The 21001-nt window shown below is 44.8% G+C and overlaps 1 protein-coding gene across 1 annotated transcript in view; it reads right to left on the reverse strand.

The window, feature by feature from the left end:
* Nucleotides 1–1944: 1944 nt before the first annotated feature.
* LOC311243944 (nucleolar protein 4-like) overlaps nucleotides 1945–21001 on the reverse strand; it is a gene marked incomplete at both ends in the record, with an annotated part of 300165 nt that continues 281108 nt past the window's right edge. The window contains 6 exon segments of the mRNA XM_084333351.1: nucleotides 1945–2012; nucleotides 2015–2197; nucleotides 6725–6992; nucleotides 8614–8727; nucleotides 17039–17227; nucleotides 20372–20557. Coding sequence (XP_084189477.1) covers nucleotides 1945–2012; nucleotides 2015–2197; nucleotides 6725–6992; nucleotides 8614–8727; nucleotides 17039–17227; nucleotides 20372–20557 — 1008 coding nt within the window.

Genomic DNA, 21001 nt, shown 5'->3' on the forward strand with positions numbered 1-21001 from the left:
GGGGGGAGTGTAGACCCACAGAGATAGAGAGAGAGCAAGAGAAAAAAAGGAGTGGCAATAGAACGCATTCATACTAGGCCAAAACTAACTTGTAAAAAAAAAAAAAAAAACAGTTGGGGGAGGGGAAATTGCCACCAGGAAACCTCCCCTTTAAGAAACTTCCATACATCCATCCCACTCCCCTTTAAGAGACGTCCATAGTTGTCCCACTCCCCTTTAAGAAACTCCCCACATCCGAGGAAAGGGTGAAAACACTTGTGTCCTGCTCTTCTACTCACATCTTCAAGATGAACTGATTATATACAGCAGCAGTGCACAATGACCCCCCCCCCCCCCCCCCCCTGCACAAAACAGAAAAAAATTATCATTTTCTTTGTAAGATTTACATTTTTGAAAACGATCAGTCCTTGAAATACTTATCTTCACGACGTTGCAGATCTTCGCTGTGCGCAGTGGGTCTTTAAAAAGACAAATAAAACTTGAAGACATCGGGTGGTACTTGAAGTAAACTGGCTTTTGGTGGCGGTGATGTCACCATTCGCCTGGTGGTTGTGTGTGTGTGTGTGTGTGTGTGTTTGTTTGTGTGTAACTGAAGATGGAATTGGCAGATCTGGTCTGAGGTATTTCCTGGCGGTCAAAATGGCGTCTTGGATGCATAAGTAGCACGTTGCTCCCTGGGTAAGGGTGGGCGAGGGAAAAGTGCTATAGGACACAGAGCTTATATACAGCGAGCACAAAAAGTTATCTCTCCTTCTTTTTTTTTCGAAAATCCTTTTTTCCTCTCATTCCTGCCACTTTTCATTCATAATCCTCCGCAACCTTTGCTCAAAGTGGATCCTGATGTCTCTCTGCAGTTAGTGCTATCTTTTTTTTTTTTCTTTTTTTTAGACAGGTCAAGCTGCTTCTCTTTCAGTCACTTGGGAAATAAAACAAAACTGAAAATGTTCACCGAATCTCCAGGAAAAAACCAAATAAATTAGTCTTCGATCAAAAGTATTCGTCAATTATTAAACAAACCGTTTTAGTAGCACAAATTTTAGGGAGTCATTATTTTCTTTCTTTTTTTTTCTTTTTTGAAATTTATTTGAACTTTTTTTTTATCGTTTTTTACGATAGAATGGCATTGGCCGGGACATCCGTCAATCAAATATCCCGGTCGCAAACGTCCCGGGGAGGAACCAAAGGAACATTTTATTTTCCCTGGGAACACCCAAAGACGTTCACTTTCGTCTTCTACCCACAAGGGGGCGATGTCCTCTCTGAAACCACAGCAGAAGAATCAATAACCCCTGCAGGCTTCTCTTCTCTCCTCTCCTCCCTCCTCTCCTACTCTTTTCATTCACTAGGTCCTTGTTTCATTTGTTTTCCTCCTCTCTCTTCGTCTCCCACACAAATCTTTTCACTAGCCCCCCCCCCCCCCCCTCTCCATCTCTCTCTCCTTTTCTCTCCTCCACGCTCCTTCGTTCGGAGCTCTGTGGTGATTGTGAGGTGCTTCCCGAGAGAGAGAGAGAGAGAGAGAGAGAGACAGAGAGAGACGGGGGTGTTCACCTCCTCAGAGACTATGGGTGCTCCGTCTCCCCTTTCAGCTCTCCTCCTGGCCATGAAGACGGGAGGAGGAGGAGGAGGAGGAGTGAAGTCGGAACGATGGTGGTCTGCCCCGTCTTTCTCTCCATCCATCCCTCTCTCTGAGAGAAGGACGGAGAGACGCGGCGAGGAGGGAAGGCAGGAGCGACGACTCCAAAACCGTGGGGAGGTAAGAGTTGGAGAACATGAGGAGGCCGAGGTTCTAAAGTCTGGGGGTGGGGCGGGGCGGGGCGGGGCTTGGGGGGGGGGGGGGGGGGGGGCAATTAACTGTGTGTGTGCGTGTGTCTCTGCGGACGAGTGTCTCTGCGGACGTGTGTCTCTGCGGACGTGGTGTGTCTCTGCGGACGTGCCCCCCCCCCGTCAGTTCTGCTGCAGGATGAGGTTTTCCAGCTCGTCGGCCGACCGGAGCAGAAACGCCGCCGACTCCGGTAGCCGGCGATCAGCTGACGTACGGCCGTGATCTCCGGTTGGCTGAGCTGGGTCGACGCCGCCGCCCCGCCCCCTCCCCCGCCGTTGCCCCGCCCGCCGCCCAGGCTGTTGTTGGTGGTGGAGGCGGTGGAGGAGGAGGAGTTGTTGTTGGAGGCCAGAGATTTCATACTGAGGTCTGTTGGGCCTGTGAGAGGGGGGGGGGGTTTAGAGAGAGGGGGGGGGGGGTACAGAGAGAGGGGGGGTATAGAGGGAGGGGGGTAGAGAGAGGGGGGCATAGAGAGAGAGGGGGGTACAGAGAGAGGGGGGGCATAGAGAGAGGGGGGTATAGAGAGAGGGGATGTATAGAGAGAGGGGGGCATAGAGAGGGGGGAGTTATAGAGGGGGTATAGATATGGGGGGTATAGAGGGGGTTATAGAGAGGAGGGGTATAGAGGGGGGTATAGAGAGGGGGTTATAGAGAGGGGGGGTATAGAGAGGGGGGGTACAGAGAGAGGGGGGCATAGAGAGGGGTATAGAGAGGGGGGTATAGAGAGAGGGGGGTATAGAGAGAGGGGGGCATATAGAGAGGGGGGTATAGAGAGAGGGGGGTATAGAGAGAGAGGGGTATAGAGAGAGGGGGGTACAGAGAGGGGGGTATAGAGAGAGGGGGGTATACAGAGAGGGGGGTATAGAGAGAGGGGGGTACAGAGAGGGGGGTATAGAGAGAGGGGGGTACAGAGAGGGGGGTATAGAGAGAGGGGGGTATAGAGAGAGGGGGGTATAGAGAGAGGGGGGTATAGAGAGAGGGGGGTATAGAGAGAGGGGGGTATAGAGAGAGGGGGGTATAGAGAGAGAGGGGTATAGAGAGAGGGGGGCATAGAGAGAGGGGGGCATAGAGAGAGGGGTATAGAGAGAGGGGGGGTACAGAGAGGGGGGTATAGAGAGAGAAGGTTAATGTTTTGTATCGGTCTTTGTGTAGCTGTCATGTTCCAACTCTCTCCTGGAGAGGTGTGTTCTACTGTACTTCAGAGAACAGTGAATATATCATCAGTTGATTATCCGCTGAGCAAACATCACTTCAGTCGCGCAAATGTCCACGACAGAGAAAAGTTTGAGCAACTTGTAAGTAGCTTTGGATAAAAGCGTCAGCTAAATGACTAAATGTAAATGTAAAATGTAATGTTTGACTCTGGAGAAGCCATGTGTGCCACGTCAGCCTGCAATGAATAAACTGACTTTAATCTAATCTATCTACTTCCTTTTTGTATCTTTGACATTTAAAAAAAATAAAGCTGAAATAACATGTCTATAGATGTGTCGTCTATGAACACACCATGTGGTATCTTTACCACGCCATCTTGTTTTTCAACACATCATCCGTATCATCATAGCTGCTGCTGTCACAAATATATGATCATATAACTCATGTTTTGGTAATTATGCAATTATAACTAATACTTATTAATAAACTTTTAATTTAGTTGAACGTTCATGTTATCTATGTGAAGATCAGCACATTCTGTGCGGTTTAACCCGAGGTTAAGAGTCTCAGTTCAATCACTTCAGGAAGTGGATTTATTTCAACATCCTGGGTGCAGAAGTGGTTGAAAGGGGGGCATAGCTTTTTAAAATGTTTATTATTTGCCAGTTGATTGACTCAGAAGGTTCACATTGTTCATTTCCACTATTTCCTCAGGAGATTAACACTTAAAACACAATAGCAGACTTGGATCATGTTAATTTGCCTGCCATCAGCCTTCTGCGCTGCTCTGTGTCAATCATTGCGTCTAAACCGTAAACAGACCCACATGGCATCTAGACGTAAACATGGCATGACGTGGTATTTTAAACTTTTTGGTCTTTTTCCCCCTCCATTTTCCTCCGATTTTCTCCCATCCCAATGTTAGTCATTATGCCAATTCCCAGTCCCTTCCTGGTCGCTGCGCACTTACCCCCCACAGTCAGATCATCTGGGAGAGTGGAGGCTACCACGTGCTTCCTCCGACACACGTCCAGCCAATCACCGCTTCTTTTCACCTGGCAGCGCGGATTCTTATCGAGAGGGCGTAGCGTGTGGAGGACCACACTATCCCCCTCGAGTCCTATCCGCGCTTAGCAGGCGCCCGACCGAACTGTAGAGTCGCTGTTTACAACGACCCGGACCCACCCCGCCAGCTTCTCCCACCCTCTAATACTGCCAATTGTATCAGTGCAGACGGCCAGCCAAGCTGGTGCATGACGTGGTATTTTGAGCTTTTATGGAAACTTGCAAATATATTATGACACTTCTTTCTTTATGAGCACTTTCTTCACATCATGATCAGAAGCAAAATTCTACACCAGGGCAATAAGAATCGGGGGCCAGAACGGTGGTCTGTGTGTGTATCCTGTGAGTCTATGTGGTCCGTGGCGTTCTCTCCACTGTAACTTCCACGGGGGCTTGTCCGTCCAATGAGAGGATGACGCCAAAATGTTGAAGCAATCCATGAACAAACGCAGGGGAAACAAAATGTTTTAAAATATAAAAGTTAGAAGAACCACAGTCCCCATTCGATGCTCTCGCCTTGGAGCCGTGAGGGTTTTTGAGGCGGTGTGGACCCATGCAGAGTCAGAGGCCAACAGAGTCAGATCTCCAGCATCTTATGTCACATAATCAGAGCAACAACTTGACTGGACTCAGAGATGGGCCTACATGCTGTGACCACAATCAAAATCCCCTTCAGAAACCGGGAAAGTGTGCATGCAGATTGGGCCAACAGCAGAGCATGCGCGTATTGTGCACAAGTGGCGAGGGGACAGACGTTCAGTGCGCCTGTCATTGGGAGCTCACATTAAGCAAAATACTTATCAGCAGCGCTCATATGCTATTAATACAAAATCAAGAGGATTCAGCCAAGGCCCTCAAATCGCCTACTGTTATGATGAATACGGGCTCCTTCAGGTCTTCTCTATGGTATTTCACCATTCAACTGCAGGATATCTCCTCATTTCCCTACCTGGACATTTAATATTACGCTAAAAAGAGGTAATGTCTATTTTTGGGCCATGCTCGTCTTTGGTGTGATTTATATCCCTGTGTTTAGTTCTAAAGTTGTAGTTTATGAACAAACGCCTGTCTAATCCCTGTTCATTCCCAAGAGTTGTTTTCCCCCCAAAAAAGGCGTGGTGATCAAAATTCTGTGCAAACGGCGTATTGCCAGTCTGGTGTATGAGACCTCACGTGGGCCGGCCTTAATTAATTCAAATTTCAACTGCTCAAATTTCAACTGCCACTTTCAACCCTCAATGCATTTCAATGGAGGGCGTCATATAGCTCACATAAAGTACAATAGTAGCAAGATGATAAAGGCTAAAGCTTAGATATTTGAATATGAGTGCAAGGGGGAGTTGATAAAGGTTTATGTCCGATTATGGGTCATCCTGTTTGAAATTATGGCCTCTGTCGTGATCTAAAAACATGTGTCAAAACTGTGAAGTCTGTGAGTGTAAATCAGCTTGAGTTGGGAGTCCAATCGTGTGTATCTGGAGCATAGCTGTCAAACAAATGCCGATCCTGGGATATTGAAACATGCAATGAAAAATGTTTTGGTTTTATGAGCGTAAAAATCATTTTGACGTATTTGCGTGCAAAATAGAGGCAGCTGCTGCGATTTACAAAATGTTGCAAATTGTGTCACAAAAGATTTCACAAAAACTCAAATTGCAGCTACTAAACACTAGTTTTTGAACATTATGGCATGCATTCCTAATTCCTATTGGGCAAAGATTGCTCACAAAAAGTATAATTTGTCCCACTGTGTGCCGAATCCTTCCACAAAGTAATAGCAGCGCGAGTTTGGGCAAGCCGGTCATTTTGACATCTCACAAAAGTGTGTGGCGTGAAAGCTCTGGGAGGAGCAGCAAAACCAAAACCAGTAGGATCACAATAGTGTGTGGCTTTGCCAGGGAACCCACACTAATTATGTTCTCTGCCAGCCTGTGAAAGATGCCCGTCTCCCTGAGAGCTTCTCCAGGCTACCATTAGCTGTGTTGCGGGTCAGTGCTCTTTCTCTCTCTCTACCTCTACCTCCTTTTTGATTGCTCTCTTTTTCTGTCATTTACTCTCTCTAGTCCTTCCCCTCTCTTTCTCACTTTTAAGTCCCAGATTACCGTAATTCCTCTAATAGTAACCCCGGCTTGTATTTGTTTCAACTGTAGCGGGTACCAGGCTTGTATTAGGAGGAGGCCTGTATAAGAGGGAGGCCTATATTTAAAATTTTCAAACGGATCATAATGAATAAATCAACATTTTGTGTCAGTTTGAACCCAGTAAAATGTACTGGGTTTATTTATTGAAACCAAGTACTGTATGAAATAGTAAACAGTGCAATTACAGGTGGTCACTGGTCATTTCAACGTTTTCAAAGTGAAATCAAGTAACTAGCTCAGTATGCAGCTCAGTATATTAGTAACCCGGCTTGTATTAGGAGGCCGGCTTATAATTGCTTAGCTCAAGAGCGCACCCGGCCATTAATAGAGACCCGGCTTGTATTTGAGACCCGGTTACTATTAGAGGAATTACGGTAGTCTCTTACTCCTCTAAATACTTGCTCACTCTTTCCCCCCTCGCTCTCCATCCCTTCATCCATCCTACTACCTGTCCATCTCTCCTCTCGCTCTCTTCCTTTCTGAAAAGCCCCCCCCCCCCGCCCTGCTCTCTCTCTCTCTCTCTCTGGCTGTCAGTCATTCTTACCGTTGCTCTGAGCAGCGGTGCCGGTGGTCGTCAGGGAGACAGAGTGTTGCATGGCGGTGCCCAGCCCGCCGTAGCCACGGTAACCATAGCTAAGGCCAGCGCCGTTGATGTAGAGCTGCGCGTCCTGGGAGGAGAAGGCCGAGGCGGCCAGGGAGTAGGCAGAGTGGGCCAGGGAGGCCGGCTCCCGCAAACTCCCTCCTCCTCCTCCTCCTCCTCCACCTCCACTGCCTCCCACACAGGCCGGCTTGTCCAGAGAGATCTGGTCATCCTGGAGACGGAGAGGAGGAGGTTCAGGGTTTTTCAGGTGTTAAATACAGAAGGAATCAATAAAAGATAGAGGATGAGATTGAAAGAGACAGGATAGAGTGAGGAAGAGACAGGTGAGAGAGAGAGAGAGCAAGAGGGGTAGAGAGAGAGAGAGAGAGAGAGAGAAAGAGACGGAGGAAGATACAGGTGAGAGATAGAGAGAGAGAGGAAGAGACAGGTGAGAGAGAGAGAGAGAGAGAGAGAGAGAGAGAGAGAGAGAGAGAGAGAGAGAGAGAGAGAGAGAGAGAGAGAGAGAGAAACACATACACACAAACATAAACATGCACCGGTGCACTGACAAGCAAACACACACACAAATGATGCGTCTAAAAGCAGGCACAAGTACAGTATATACAAATACAAACATGGTGACGCAAATTTAACATGCCAATTACACACGCCTTCTCTCTCTCTCTCTCTCTCTCTCTCTCTCTCTCTCTCTCTCTCTCTCTCTCTCTCTCTCTCTCTCTCTGCATAGTAATACGAGTTGTATCGTGGTGTACTGTACAATTGTAGTGTATTGTTTATAGCCTAGTTTCCCAATCATAATTCATATACACCTTTCCTGTGTTTTGCATTGTTGGTACATAACGAGGGGTTGTCTCAACACTGAGAACATGTTAAATATGTACATAGTGATGTCGCTGCAGTTCAGCTGTGAACCCTCCCTCTTGAAATGAGCCATTCGGAATTGCAGCCACAATTGCTGTAGTTAACAACATGCCGTGTCTAGGAAAAATGGCGGCTCGCTCGTAAATCTTTTCTTTTACTACCTAAAGTATGTTTATGATTATCAACGGTACGTTTGATATGCCATTGGATCTGGATCTTGAATCATATTTGATCTGCAACATCTAGTTTGACCTGAATCTCGTTCAACGGTACAGGCTCGTGGCACCACTGCTGGATGCAAGATAATTATCGTATTTGTACGATAAAAAGCGTCTCGCTTGTTACAGACACAGAACCAGCCCGTTGAGAACAGGACAACCATCAAATGCACACAGCACACACACCCACACGCACACACTCACTTAAACAAACAACACACTGCAGCACCCACTCTCCACACTTTAGATCACACAAACACACTTTATATTTATTGATAAAGGATTTGCACTACAACTCGTACACCTACTGTAAATTGTACCTAAATTGCACCTCATCCCATTTCTGCCTTGCACTATATAGTATTGTATATTAGTACACTGCATAGTATTGTATATTATATGGTAACTCAGTTACGTTTATTCTGCATCGAACATTGTACATATGTATATACTGAACACTGTGACCTAATTTTTTTTTTTACTTCTAATTTACATGCTATACTATGTTATTTTATTTCATACTTATCTTGTCTTGCACAGTCTCTGGAGCGTAACAGTAAGAAGCATTTTGTATAAAAGTATTCTGTACTTCTGTATGACAACTATTAAAGAAACTTGAACTTGAAACTTGAAAGTTGAGGGGGATAGAGGCTGAATAACTACCTCAAAGACCTATATTAACTAAAATACTGTATGTCCCCTTTAAATAATTCACACACACACAGAGACACAGACACACACACACACACTCACGTGGTAAGGGTCAAGGCGCATCCTCTTGGCGGCTTTGCGTGATTCGCTCTCGCAGGCGGCGGCCAGGATGTTCTCAGCCATGGCTGAGGTGAGGTGAGGAGGAGTGGGACGGGTCTGTATATAAAGAGGGCATGAAGATGGTCACGTGGCTCTAATGCATGACATGATGCCTCATTCACAGGCTCTGACCACAGAAACAGGATATGATGATGATCATTGCATTTATATAGCGCTTTTCTAGACACTCAAAACGCTTTACACAATGTAGGAAACGGTGGTAATTGCCTCCTTCACCACCACTGTGTAACACCCAACTCTGTGGGCACCGGGCAGGCACCACACTGGCACCAGGCACACATCACACTACTACTACACAATGGCTGAAACAAAGGCTCAGGAGACGGCGATTGATATGAGGGGGAGGGGATGATTAGGTGGCCTTGATTGGGAATTTGACCAGGAATGGCAGAGACTCAAGATACAGGAGGACCTAAAACTACCAGGACTGGTCACCCTCGGAGAATTTAAAGCCATTTTAAAATCCTACGAACTCAGTTCCCTCGGACAGTGCAACTGTGTTTGATCATTTACCTGTTGGATAACTTGCCTGAAATTGGAGCTTGCTGTAAATGTTTTATCTGTATTTTATTGTGATGTTCTTTTTTATGTTGACACTTTCTGCTGCCTTGCTTGGCCAGATCGCTCTTGAAAAAGAGATTTTAATCTCAATGATGCTTATCTGGGTAAATAAAGGATTTGATTGATTGATTTGTGATAGGCGCCCTGGTTTCTTTAACAACCAAATTCACCTCGGTTTAACATCTCATCTGAAGGACAGCACTTGCAACTGTATGGTGTCCCTATCAGAGAATGCTCCCTGCTTAGTCAACAACACCACTTTCCGACGGCGGCCTTGACGGGGCTCGAACCGGTGATCTTGGGACAGTGAGTCCGGTGCTCTACCCACGCTGCCAGACAACATGGCGCAAAAGCCAAGACACTGACAGTGATGCCCAGAAGTACAGTACAGAAGGAGTACTGCACATTTGCCCCATTTGCACCAGAAACATCCTGTTTCTCTGGCTGTCCTCAACTAATGGACTTCTTAGAATTTATTGACAAGTTGACAAATTAATAGTTTAATAATCAATTCAACCAATTAGTAAAATGGTGGTTCCCGCATGCAGTCATGCGGAAGGAAATAACTCAGCACAGGGGAAAACAAGCATACAAAACTGGAAAGACTTAGTTGGGACTTGGAGGACAAAGACTTAGTTGGGACTTGGAGGACAAAGACTTGGTTGGGACTTGGAGGACAAAGACTTGGTTGGGACTTGGAGGACAAAGACTTGGTTGGGACTTGGAGGACAAAGACTTGGTTGGGACTTGGAGGACAAAGACTTGGTTGGGACTTGGAGGACAAAGACCAAACTGACCTATTCATTGACTAAGAACAAGAAGCCCTACTTGACACTTTGGCTGCCGTTGATTTGATTTGAAATCTTTATTTCGAACATGTAAATACAAAATAAAACAAAAACAAACCATAAATCACTATAGCAATGAAATGGATTTTTTTTTAAATAAAAAGAAAAAAAAAAAAAAAAAAAAAACTCAATTTACATGTTCGAAAAAGGAATAGGAAGAAGTATACTTATTTAATCCTACCCCTTTTCCACTACTCAAAATGAATGTAATTTCTTACAAATTTAAAACCCTACAAAACAATATGCAAAACATAAAATAAAAAAATATGTATATATTATATTATATATATATGTAAAATATGAAGAAAAGAAAAGAAAAATGTAAACACTCGTTAATGTCAAATCCCTTCCTCATCCCTGTACCTCGTGAAAATAATTTCTTTATAACTCAGTTTGAATTGTCTTATGTTTGGACATTGCTTTAGCCTGTTAAAATTTAATATTTAGTCATTTAGCTGACTTTTATCCAAAGCGACACAGATTGTGAACAACATGTCACCAGGAGGGGTACATCTCTGGCAAATAGTATCAAGCTTGAGTGTTACACTCTGAGTGCATAGTAGTAGTAAAAAGGTTAGTATTATTTTTTTCAGATATTATTTCAGATATTAATAATAATAATAATAATAAATCAAATTTATATAGCGCCTTTCATAGAACCCAAGGTCGCTTTACAATCAGGACAAAAAATAGGGCAAGGAAAGTAGGGGGGGAGGGGGAAGAGGGGATGAGGGAAAGTAGGGGATAATGGACCTAATTTAATCTAAAACTAACTGATGGGGAAAGCCTTGGTGAAGAGGTGTGTTTTTAGAGCGGATTTGAAGGTGTCCAGGGTTGGGGCGTTGCGGATTTCGGGGGGGAGAGAGTTCCAGAGGGTAGGGGACCATTGTTTGAAGAGGTGTGTTTTTAGTAGACATCAGACAATTGGCCGGGTTTCAGCCTGTCCTGACTGTGGTGGGGAGTCTGTTCCACCATTGTTGAGCGAGGACCGAGAATATCCTGCTTTGCATCGATGACCCCCCAGGAGCTCGGATATAGGAGTGGGTCTGAGGCGGCCAGAAGATGTAGAGCGTAGGGGTCTTGAAGGTGTGTAGTTAGAAGATGTAAAACGTAGGGGTCTTGAGGGTGTGTAGTTAGAAGATGCAGAGCGGAGGGGTCTTGAGGGTGTGTAGTTAGAAGATGCAGAGCGTAGGGGTCTTGAGGGTGTGTAGTTAGAAGATGTAGAGCGTAGGGGTCTTGAGGGTGTGTAGTTAGAAGATGTAGAGCGTAGGGGTCTTGAGGGTGTGTAGTTAGAAGATGTAGAGCGTAGGGGTCTTGAGGGTGTGTAGTTAGAAGATGCAGAGCGGAGGGGTCTTGAGGGTGTGTAGTTAGAAGATGCAGAGCGTAGGGGTCTTGAGAGGGTGTAGTTAGAAGATGCAGAGCGGAGGGGTCTTGAGGGTGTGTAGTTAGAAGATGTAAAACGTAGGGGTCTTGAGGGTGTGTAGTTAGAAGATGTAGAGTGTAGGGGTCTTGAGGGTGTGTGGTTAGAAGATGTAGAGCGTAGGGGTCTTGAGAGGGTGTAGTTAGAAGATGCAGAGCGGAGGGGTCTTGAGGGTGTGTGGTTAGAAGATGCAGAGCGTAGGGGTCTTGAGGGTGTGTAGTTAGAAGATGCAGAGCGTAGGGGTCTTGCGGATGTGTGGTTAGAAGATACAGAGCGTAGGGGTCTTGCGGGTGTGTATTTAGAAGATGTAGAGCATAGGGGTCTTGAGGGTGTGTAGTTAGAAGATGCAGAGCGTAGGGGTCTTGAGGGTGTGTAGTTAGAAGATGTAGAGAGTAGGGGTCTTGAGGGTGTGTAGTTAGAAGATGTAGAGAGTAGGGGTCTTGAGGGTGTGTAGTTAGAAGATGTAGAGCGTAGGGGTCTTGAGGGTGTGTAGTTAGAAGATGTAGAGCATAGGGGTCTTAAGGGTGTAGTTAGAAGATGTAGAGCGTAGGGGTCTTGAGGGTGTGTAGTTACAAGATGCAGAGCGTAGGGGTCTTGAGGGTGTGTAGTTAGAAGATGTAGAACGTAGGGGTCTTGAGGGTGTAGTTAGAAGATGCAGAGTGTAGGGGTCTTGAGGGTGTAGTTAGAAGATGCAGAGGGTAGGGGTCTTGAGGGTGTGTAGTTAGAGACCATTGACCGGAGATAGGAGGTAGGAGGGAGCTGTTCCCCTCACTGCACCTTATGCCAGGTCAAGGACCTTGAAGCGTATTTGTTGCCTGTTGCCAAGGGTGTTGTCCATTTACATTGCCCCTAAACATGCCTGGTGGGTCACAACCCCACCCTAAGTATGCCTAAGTAGGGAGCAGGATCCTAAATCCTATTTAGGATACAAACACACCTTCTGGACAGGGTTGGATTGTCTCACGACTGCACAACCTGTCACTTTCATGCAGAGGGCCAAACAAGAGGGACAGGATCCTTGTGTCTAGTAAATCTAGACATGGACCAGAGATTCGAATAGATATGAGCCGTTGATTTACCTTACTTGGTTAAGTGACGCTTCCTTTTTCATTCTACACACCGTCACCAGAAGTGTATGTAAAATGGATTGTAAGGTACGGTTTCACCACAGAGGGGCAGCAAAGAGCTTCCCATGGCAGCTTCATGGTGGTAGTATGTCTGAGTGATCCTCAGAGAAGCCTGTTGCTAGACAGAGTTCAGGCAGCATTATGATGTAAGATCTATACAGTCTACAGCCATCCATAGAGAGTTTCGCCAGGTTGTGCTATAGGTACCATTGTTGTACTCTGTGGCCAGCAGTGGGAGACGCCAAACATTCTGTATGAACCAGTATAGAATGACAGGTCACTTAGCAAGGGCGAGATTCATACGACCCTGGAGCAGGACTGCGGCGTGAGCATGTTTGCCACCGAGAGCTGCCATGTCTAAACTATGTCTACAGTGTACTGACTGTTGTGATATGAATTGGAATATCTTTATTTCACTATATTGTTGGAACAGGGTAAATCTGCATTTTGCTATGACGCCCCTCTAGCTCATGGAATGAACTCCCAACAGTCCTTAAAGCTCGAGATTCGCCCCTCTGTTGCAGAGTTTAAAAACCTTGATCTCCAATCTTTGTCAATCAAGTTGTACGTTATTTTCTTGTTTTTTTTTTGTATTTTTTTTTTGTATTATTTTTTAAACAAACACATAAACAAACATGACAACACACGATAAGATATACAAGCATTAGTTGACAGTGCACATCCAATGAAATCACATTTTAGTTAATTGTCATATATAGGATATACCCTTAATACCTGTTATCTAAAAACCTACACACATATGCTCCAGCTCGTACCCCCCCCTCCCGGACCCCCCATTGGATAATCCATCCATTTTCCCTCGCTCCTAACCAGACATTACCATTATATGCTAGCTTTTATTTTCTCCACCACTTCTAACCACAATGTCATTTTGGATTCATTGAGACCCAAAATTCTTGCTGTAGATATTTCTTGATAGATCACATCGAGATATGTAATAATCCAGACCTTTCGGCACATTTTTTCCGGTTGGAACCATCGTGATGCTATCAGCTTTTTAGCCACTGTGATACCCGATAAAACCAATCTCTTTAGCTGTGGATGTACTGCACACTCAAAAACATCATTCAGCAGTAATACAGAGGGGTGTACAGGTATATTCCAAGTTAAGAGATTTGATAATTGCTGGGTCACCTCTTTCCAGAATATCTTAACTGGTGGGCAGTCCCAGTACATGTGCATAAATGTCCCCTCGTCACCCCATTTGTACATAAAGAGCATTTGGAGTCTTGTATAAGACCCATTTTTTTCAGTCTTATAGGAGTCAAGTATGTCCTGTGAATATAGTTAAGATTGATTTGTTGATGGTCCGGGTTCCTTGATGTGAGTCGAACATTTGCCCAGGCTTCTTGCCAATCAAAATCACTTTCCAGGTCTGGTACATCCCTCTTCCAGACGGAGTCTAGGTGGAGGGTTTCATATGAGGACGTTAGTAATTGATGATAAAAATCTGAAACAAAACCTCTTGATGTCTCTCTTTCATAGAAGAATTTGTGGTATCTGTGGTGTGCAATTGGTTTCGTTAATGGAACACCTTGAGTCTTCAAACATAACAATAACTGTAAGTAAAAAAGATGTGTGGACTTGGTGAGATTACATTTCTTCTGTATTTCTTCATAACTACAGAAACCCTGTTTGTTAAAAACATCCCCTAATGAGTGTATGCCTTGCTTTTCCCATATAGTTTTTTTTTTTTTTTTTTTAAAGATATTTTTTACAGCATTTTCAGCTTTATTGTGCATCGGACAGTTTGGAAATTGGGAGAGAGAGAGAGACGGGGAGGACATGCAGCACTGGGCCGGATTCGAACCAGGGATGCTGTGGTTACGCTGAGCGTATATATACGTGGTGGTGCGCCACCGGGGCGCCCCAAGTTGTACGTGTTTTAATTGATTTGTTATCCTTACTTTTGTCTCGCCTTGTTGTCTTATCGTTATGATTTTACATGCCGTGTGATTTTACATGCCTTTTTGTGTGTGCTCATCTCCATATGTACACTCGACGTGACTGTAAAATGAGGAAAACCTCAGTTGTCTTTAGAGTTTAAATAAAGGTTTGAAAAAGTATATACCAGGAATTTGTCCTCCGCATTTACCCATCCTAACTAACTAGGAGCAGTGAGCATCCATGGTCCACCGCCCAGGGGCCGACATGCGTGTCTTTGACGGTGTGGGAGGAAACAGGAGTAACCAGAGGCCAGGAAACCCGCAGGGACATGGGGAGAACATGCAAACTCCACACAGGAAGCAAACTCGATCAGAACGTCCCACACAAAACTTGAAGATTGCGGTGAAAATTCCTGGAAAATGCCAAATCTCTGAAACATTGAATGAGTGTCCCTGTCTTGAAAGGTTGAATGTGGCTATACTTTTAATGGATGATTTGCGGAATTATCCTAGTGTGGGGACATACTGTGTTTTGCTGTGGATGCAGGAGGTCAAAATGTGAGCTCCAGGTATTGACAATGCCGAAGCTACATACTGTACCCTACCACAGGGGTTCCCAAACTTTTCAGGCCAGGACCCAGAAAATAAGGCGTCAGAGAGCCGCGGCCCAATGCACATCGTCTGGCTTTTTTTTTTTTTTTTTTTGCCAGGCGACCGATTTTTTAAGCCAAATATCACTTCAATCCTATTAAGTTAGTTCAAGTTAGTTATTCATTTATATGTGCTATTTATGAGAGGGCTAACTTGTTGCAAAATAATAATGATAATAATAATAGCCTCATTAAAATACTATTGTTGCTTCGGTTGTTTTCAGCGTTTTATGTGCATAATCTGTTATTTAGTTTGAAATGTTCGTTGAAATAAGTAGATTTTTCGTTTTTGTTTATTTATTAAGTTAATATAAAACCATATAGTCACATTTTAGAATACAATAGAATAGAATTTTAGAATACAACTAGAAACACTGTCCTGGCCTGCTTCTAAGTTCAGTGGCCTGACAAAAAAACAAAAAAAAAAATATATATATATATATATATTTTTTTATTTTTTTTTATTTTTTTTTTATTTTTTTTAAATCATCTCGCGGCCCACCCGTGGCTGCTCGCGGCCCACCTTTGGGTCGCGACCCCGACTTTGGGAACCACTGCCCTACCACATGGCCCCCAAAGGCCACCACAACCCGACGTGTAGATAGATAGGCAGCGACAGCCAGCATATCACCCAGGGTTATCACGTGGGCACATATTCTAAGCTTACGTTTGTTTTCGCAAGTGCCTCAGAATGATTCTTTTGTTTTGATAATATAGCAATGCGTTCAGCCTGATCTCAAACCTACCGAAGTCGGCCCATGTCACCCCACTTCTCAGGGACCTGCACTGGCTCCCCCATCGCCGCACGAATCCGCTTCAAGGTCCTCGACCTGGCATAACGCGCAGGGAAGGGAACGGCTCCCGCCAACCTCCAGTCAATGGTCTCTAACTACACACCCTCAAGAAGACCCCGCCGCTCTACATCCTCTGGCCGCCTCAGACCCACTCCTATCTGAGTGGGTCATCAAAGAGAAGCTGCCTATTCTTGGTCCCACCACAGTTCCCACCACAGTTAGGACAGCCGAAACACAGCCAATCTTTCGCCATTGACTAAAAACACACTTCTTCAATCAATATCTAAAAAAAATAAGAAAATATCACAAATAAGCAAAAATATAAACTAACCTTCTTACTGTCTTCTACTATCATTCACTCTTCCACTAATTAATCTTCCTTGTCTATATGTAACGGATGGTACCGCGAAAGCGCAGTCACAATGGACTTCAGATGTTGTGAAGTGACTGGGGTGAGTAGCGGTGCTGTGGGTTAAACTCACTCTCATCCTCAAAAGACACACAGACACGTTACAAAGCAGTGAGTTCACCTCTTGGTATAGCGGTCTGTGCTGTTGCCCGCGGCGTGGGAGACCCGGGTTCGAAACTCCCTCGGGGCATCGAAGTTTAAGGTGACGATGTGACAACCGTTACAATGGTGCCGTGACCCGGATGCCTTGGGTGGGAGTGGAGCGAGTTTAAGGAAGGTGAGTGTAACGGATGGTGCCGCGAAGCGCAGTCACAAAGGACTTCAGATGTTGTGAAGTGACTGGGGTGAGTAGCGGTGCTGTGGGTTCGAAACTCCCTCGGGGCATCGAAGTTTAAGGTGACGATGTCACAACCGTTACATATATTACTACCTACTATACTAATGTGTCTCTACTACTATGCACTCAACACTGCAGCAACCCAAGTTTCAACACTGTTTGATGAACATTGTTACTCAGCTGTAACTCCATGCTAGTGGATGTTCTATGTACCTCCAGGCCGTTCTTCTTACATACTGTACCAGACAAGCTGGTTGTTCCATGTACCTCCATGCTAGTGGTTGTTCTACGTACCTCCATGCCGTTTTTCTTCATGCGTCTGCACGATTTGAGGTAGGTGCGTATGCGCTTGCGTGCGCGTTCCTGGAACTCTGGGAACTGTCTGCTGCAGGACTCGATGATGGCCTGGATCTTCTCCTTGGGCTGCTTGGAGATGGGCACCATGCGGTCCAGGTTCTCGTCCACGAACAGACGAACAAACATCTAGGAAGTACAACACATAGAGATCAGACGGTTAGCTGGCGTGCCTGGAATCAGAAGACAATGAGGTTAGGGGCTAGAGAATGTACTAGGACTGTAAGCAATGTCCCCAATTTTGGCCGGTTGTATCTCTGTGGTTGTGTCTCTGTGGTTGTGTCTCTGTGGTTGTATCTCTGTGGTTGTGTCTCTGTGTATCTCTGTGGTTGTGTCTCTGTGGTTGTATCTCTGTGGTTGTGTCTCTGTGGTTGTATCTCTGTGGTTGTATCTCTGTGGTTGTATCTCTGGTTGTATCTCTGGTTGTATCTCTGTGGTTGTGTCTCTGTGGTTGTATCTCTGGTTGTATCTCTGTGGTTGTATCTCTGTGGATGTATCTCTGTGGTTGTATCTCTGTGGTTGTGTCTCTGTGGTTGTATCTCTGTGGTTGTATCTCTGGTTGTATCTCTGTGGTTGTATCTCTGTGGTTGTATCTCTGTGGTTGTATCTCTGATTGTATCTCTGGTTGTATCTCTGTGGTTGTATCTCTGTGGTTGTATCTCTGTGGTTGTATCTCTGGTTGTATCTCTGTGGTTGTATCTCTCTGGTTGTATCTCTGTGGTTGTATCTCTGTGGTTGTATCTCTGTGGTTGTATCTCTGGTTGTATCTCTGTGGTTGTATCTCTGTGGTTGTATCTCTGATTGTATCTCTGGTTGTATCTCTGTGGTTGTATCTATGTGGTTGTATCTCTGGTTGTATCTCTGGTTGTATCTCTGGTTGTATCTCTGTGGTTGTATCTCTGTGGTTGTATCTCTGTGGTTGTATCTCTGTGGTTGTATCTCTGTGGTTGTATCTCTGTGGTTGTATCTCTGGTTGTATCTCTGTGGTTGTATCTCTGGTTGTATCTCTGTGGTTGTATCTCTGGTTGTATATCTGGTTGTATCTCTGGTTGTATCTCTGTGGTTGTATCTCTGTGGTTGTATCTCTGTGGTTGTATCTCTGGTTGTATCTCTGGTTGTATCTCTGGTTGTATCTCTGGTTGTATCTCTGTGGTTGTATCTCTGGTTGTATCTCTGTGGTTGTATCTCTGGTTGTATCTCTGTGGTTGTACCTCTGTGGTTGTATCTCTGTGGTTGTATCTCTGTGGTTGTATCTCTGGTTGTATCTCTGTGGTTGTATCTCTGGTTGTATCTCTGTGGTTGTATCTCTGGTTGTATCTCTGTGGTTGTATCTCTGGTTGTATCTCTCTGGTTGTATCTCTGTGGTTGTATCTCTGTGGTTGTATCTCTGGTTGTATCTCTGTGGTTGTATCTCTGTGGTTGTATCTCTGGTTGTATCTCTGGTTGTATCTCTCTGGTTGTATCTCTGTGGTTGTATCTCTGTGGTTGTATCTCTGGTTGTATCTCTGGTTGTATCTCTGGTTGTATCTCTGTGGTTGTATCTCTGTGGTTGTATCTCTGGTTGTATCTCTGTGGTTGTATCTCTGGTTGTATCTCTGTGGTTGTATCTCTGTGGTTGTATCTCTGTGGTTGTATCTCTGGTTGTATCTCTGGTTGTATCTCTGTGGTTGTATCTCTGTGGTTGTATCTCTGGTTGTATCTCTGGTTGTATCTCTCTGGTTGTATCTCTGTGGTTGTATCTCTGTGGTTGTATCTCTGGTTGTATCTCTGTGGTTGTATCTCTGTGGTTGTATCTCTGTGGTTGTATCTCTGGTTGTATCTCTGTGGTTGTATCTCTGGTTGTACCTCTGTGGTTGTATCTCTGGTTGTATCTCTGTGGTTGTATCTCTGGTTGTATCTCTGTGGTTGTATCTCTGTGGTTGTATCTCTGGTTGTATCTCTGGTTGTATCTCTGTGGTTGTATCTCTGGTTGTATCTCTGTGGTTGTATCTCTGGTTGTATCTCTGGTTGTATCTCTGTGGTTGTATCTCTGTGGTTGTATCTCTGTGGTTGTATCTCCCTGGTTGTATCTCTGTGGTTGTATCTCTGTGGTTGTATCTCTGTGGTTGTATCTCTGGTTGTATCTCTGTGGTTGTATCTCTGGTTGTATCTCTGTGGTTGTATCTCTGGTTGTATCTCTGGTTGTATCTCTGTGGTTGTATCTCTGTGGTTGTATCTCTGTGGTTGTATCTCCCTGGTTGTATCTCTCTGGTTGTATCTCTCTGGTTGTATCTCTGTGGTTGTATCTCTGTGGTTGTATCTCTCTGGTTGTATCTCTGGTTGTATCTCTGGTTGTATCTCTGTGGTTGTATCTCTGGTTGTATCTCTGTGGTTGTATCTCTCTGGTTGTATCTCTGGTTGTATCTCTGGTTGTATCTCTGTGGTTGTATCTCTGGTTGTATCTCTGTGGTTGTATCTCTCTGGTTGTATCTCTGTGGTTGTATCTCTGTGGTTGTATCTCTGTGGTTGTATCTCTGTGGTTGTATCTCTGTGGTTGTATCTCTGGTTGTATCTCTGTGGTTGTATCTCTGTGGTTGTATCTCTGTGGTTGTATCTCTGTGGTTGTATCTCTCTGGTTGTATCTCTCTGGTTGTATCTCTGTGGTTGTATAGGGACAACAAAGTTTTGACCGATGGACGTTTGTTTCTGAAGTGTTTGACTAATACCAGTATTACGTTTTATAAAATACCCCCACATTCTGTGGATGAAGAAACGATCACATCTCATCTGTTCATAATATATTCATATGTTTGGTCAGTAACATCGGTTTCCAATCTTCTGGTATCCCGTTCGCCACTTTATCCAATCGGGAGAGAGAACTCTAGATATATTTTGACTTATTTCAAGAAATCTAATTATTAAAATGTGCTTACTGCATCGGTAAATTATTTTACTTGCAAGCACATTAAAACTAGTTTTTATTTCTTATTTTGTCAGACAATCTGTGCAGTGGGAGTTCTCCCTCCCGATTGGATAACGTGCGAATGGGATACCAGGAGACGTATCTATATCAGTGATGGCTGTCGGAGTGTAGAGCTATTTAACACTTATTTCAACATATAGAACAAAAATATAATTTACAGCACCTTTAATTAATTAATCTAAAGATTATACCCTTTTCCAATTAAAAGACTATTGTAGGCACCCAAAGTGTTGGGTGCCTAATTAACACATGTGAACATATATACTGTATGTATGTATATATATATAATATACATATGTGTCCATACGTACATTGAAGGCCTTTAGTCTCTCGGGGTCGACCCCCTCGATGACCTTGTCGCTGTCGTCGTGGTCGTCATGGTCGTCGTCGTCATCGTCGGCGGCGACCTGGTTACCGTGGCGACCCATGGTGAGGTCCTCGGCACACAGCTCCATTTTGACACCGTCGTAGCTGCCCCCCGAACTGTACTGGGGCGACTGCTGGGGCGGGCGGGCACACACACACACACACACACACACACACACACACACACACAGACACACGCACACACAGACACACGCACACGCACACACACGCACACACACAGAGAGAGAGAGAAAGCAAGACATGGACGTTTGTTACAGCGGGAGAATGAGGTAAATGAAAACGATGCTAGAGAAAGGAAACACAGCCAATAGATATGGACTGGGCCCAGCCGACAGGAACTATGGAGGAATGCTGCTTTACATTGAACAAGGAAGCACAAAGGAGACCCGTACACAAAACACTGGCAAAGTTCTCTAGTGTGTGTGTGTGTGTGTGTGTGTGTGTGTGTGTGTGTGTGTGTGTGTGTGTGTGTTTATGTGTGTGTGCCAGCCTCCTAGCCTGATGGTAAATAAAACAGATCCAAGGCCAGTCCTGTATTGTGGAGTCCCTGCTAT

The sequence above is a fragment of the Notolepis coatsorum genome (assembly GCF_963971535.1).
Source record: "Notolepis coatsorum genome assembly, chromosome: 17".
Lineage (NCBI taxonomy): Eukaryota > Metazoa > Chordata > Actinopteri > Aulopiformes > Paralepididae > Notolepis > Notolepis coatsorum.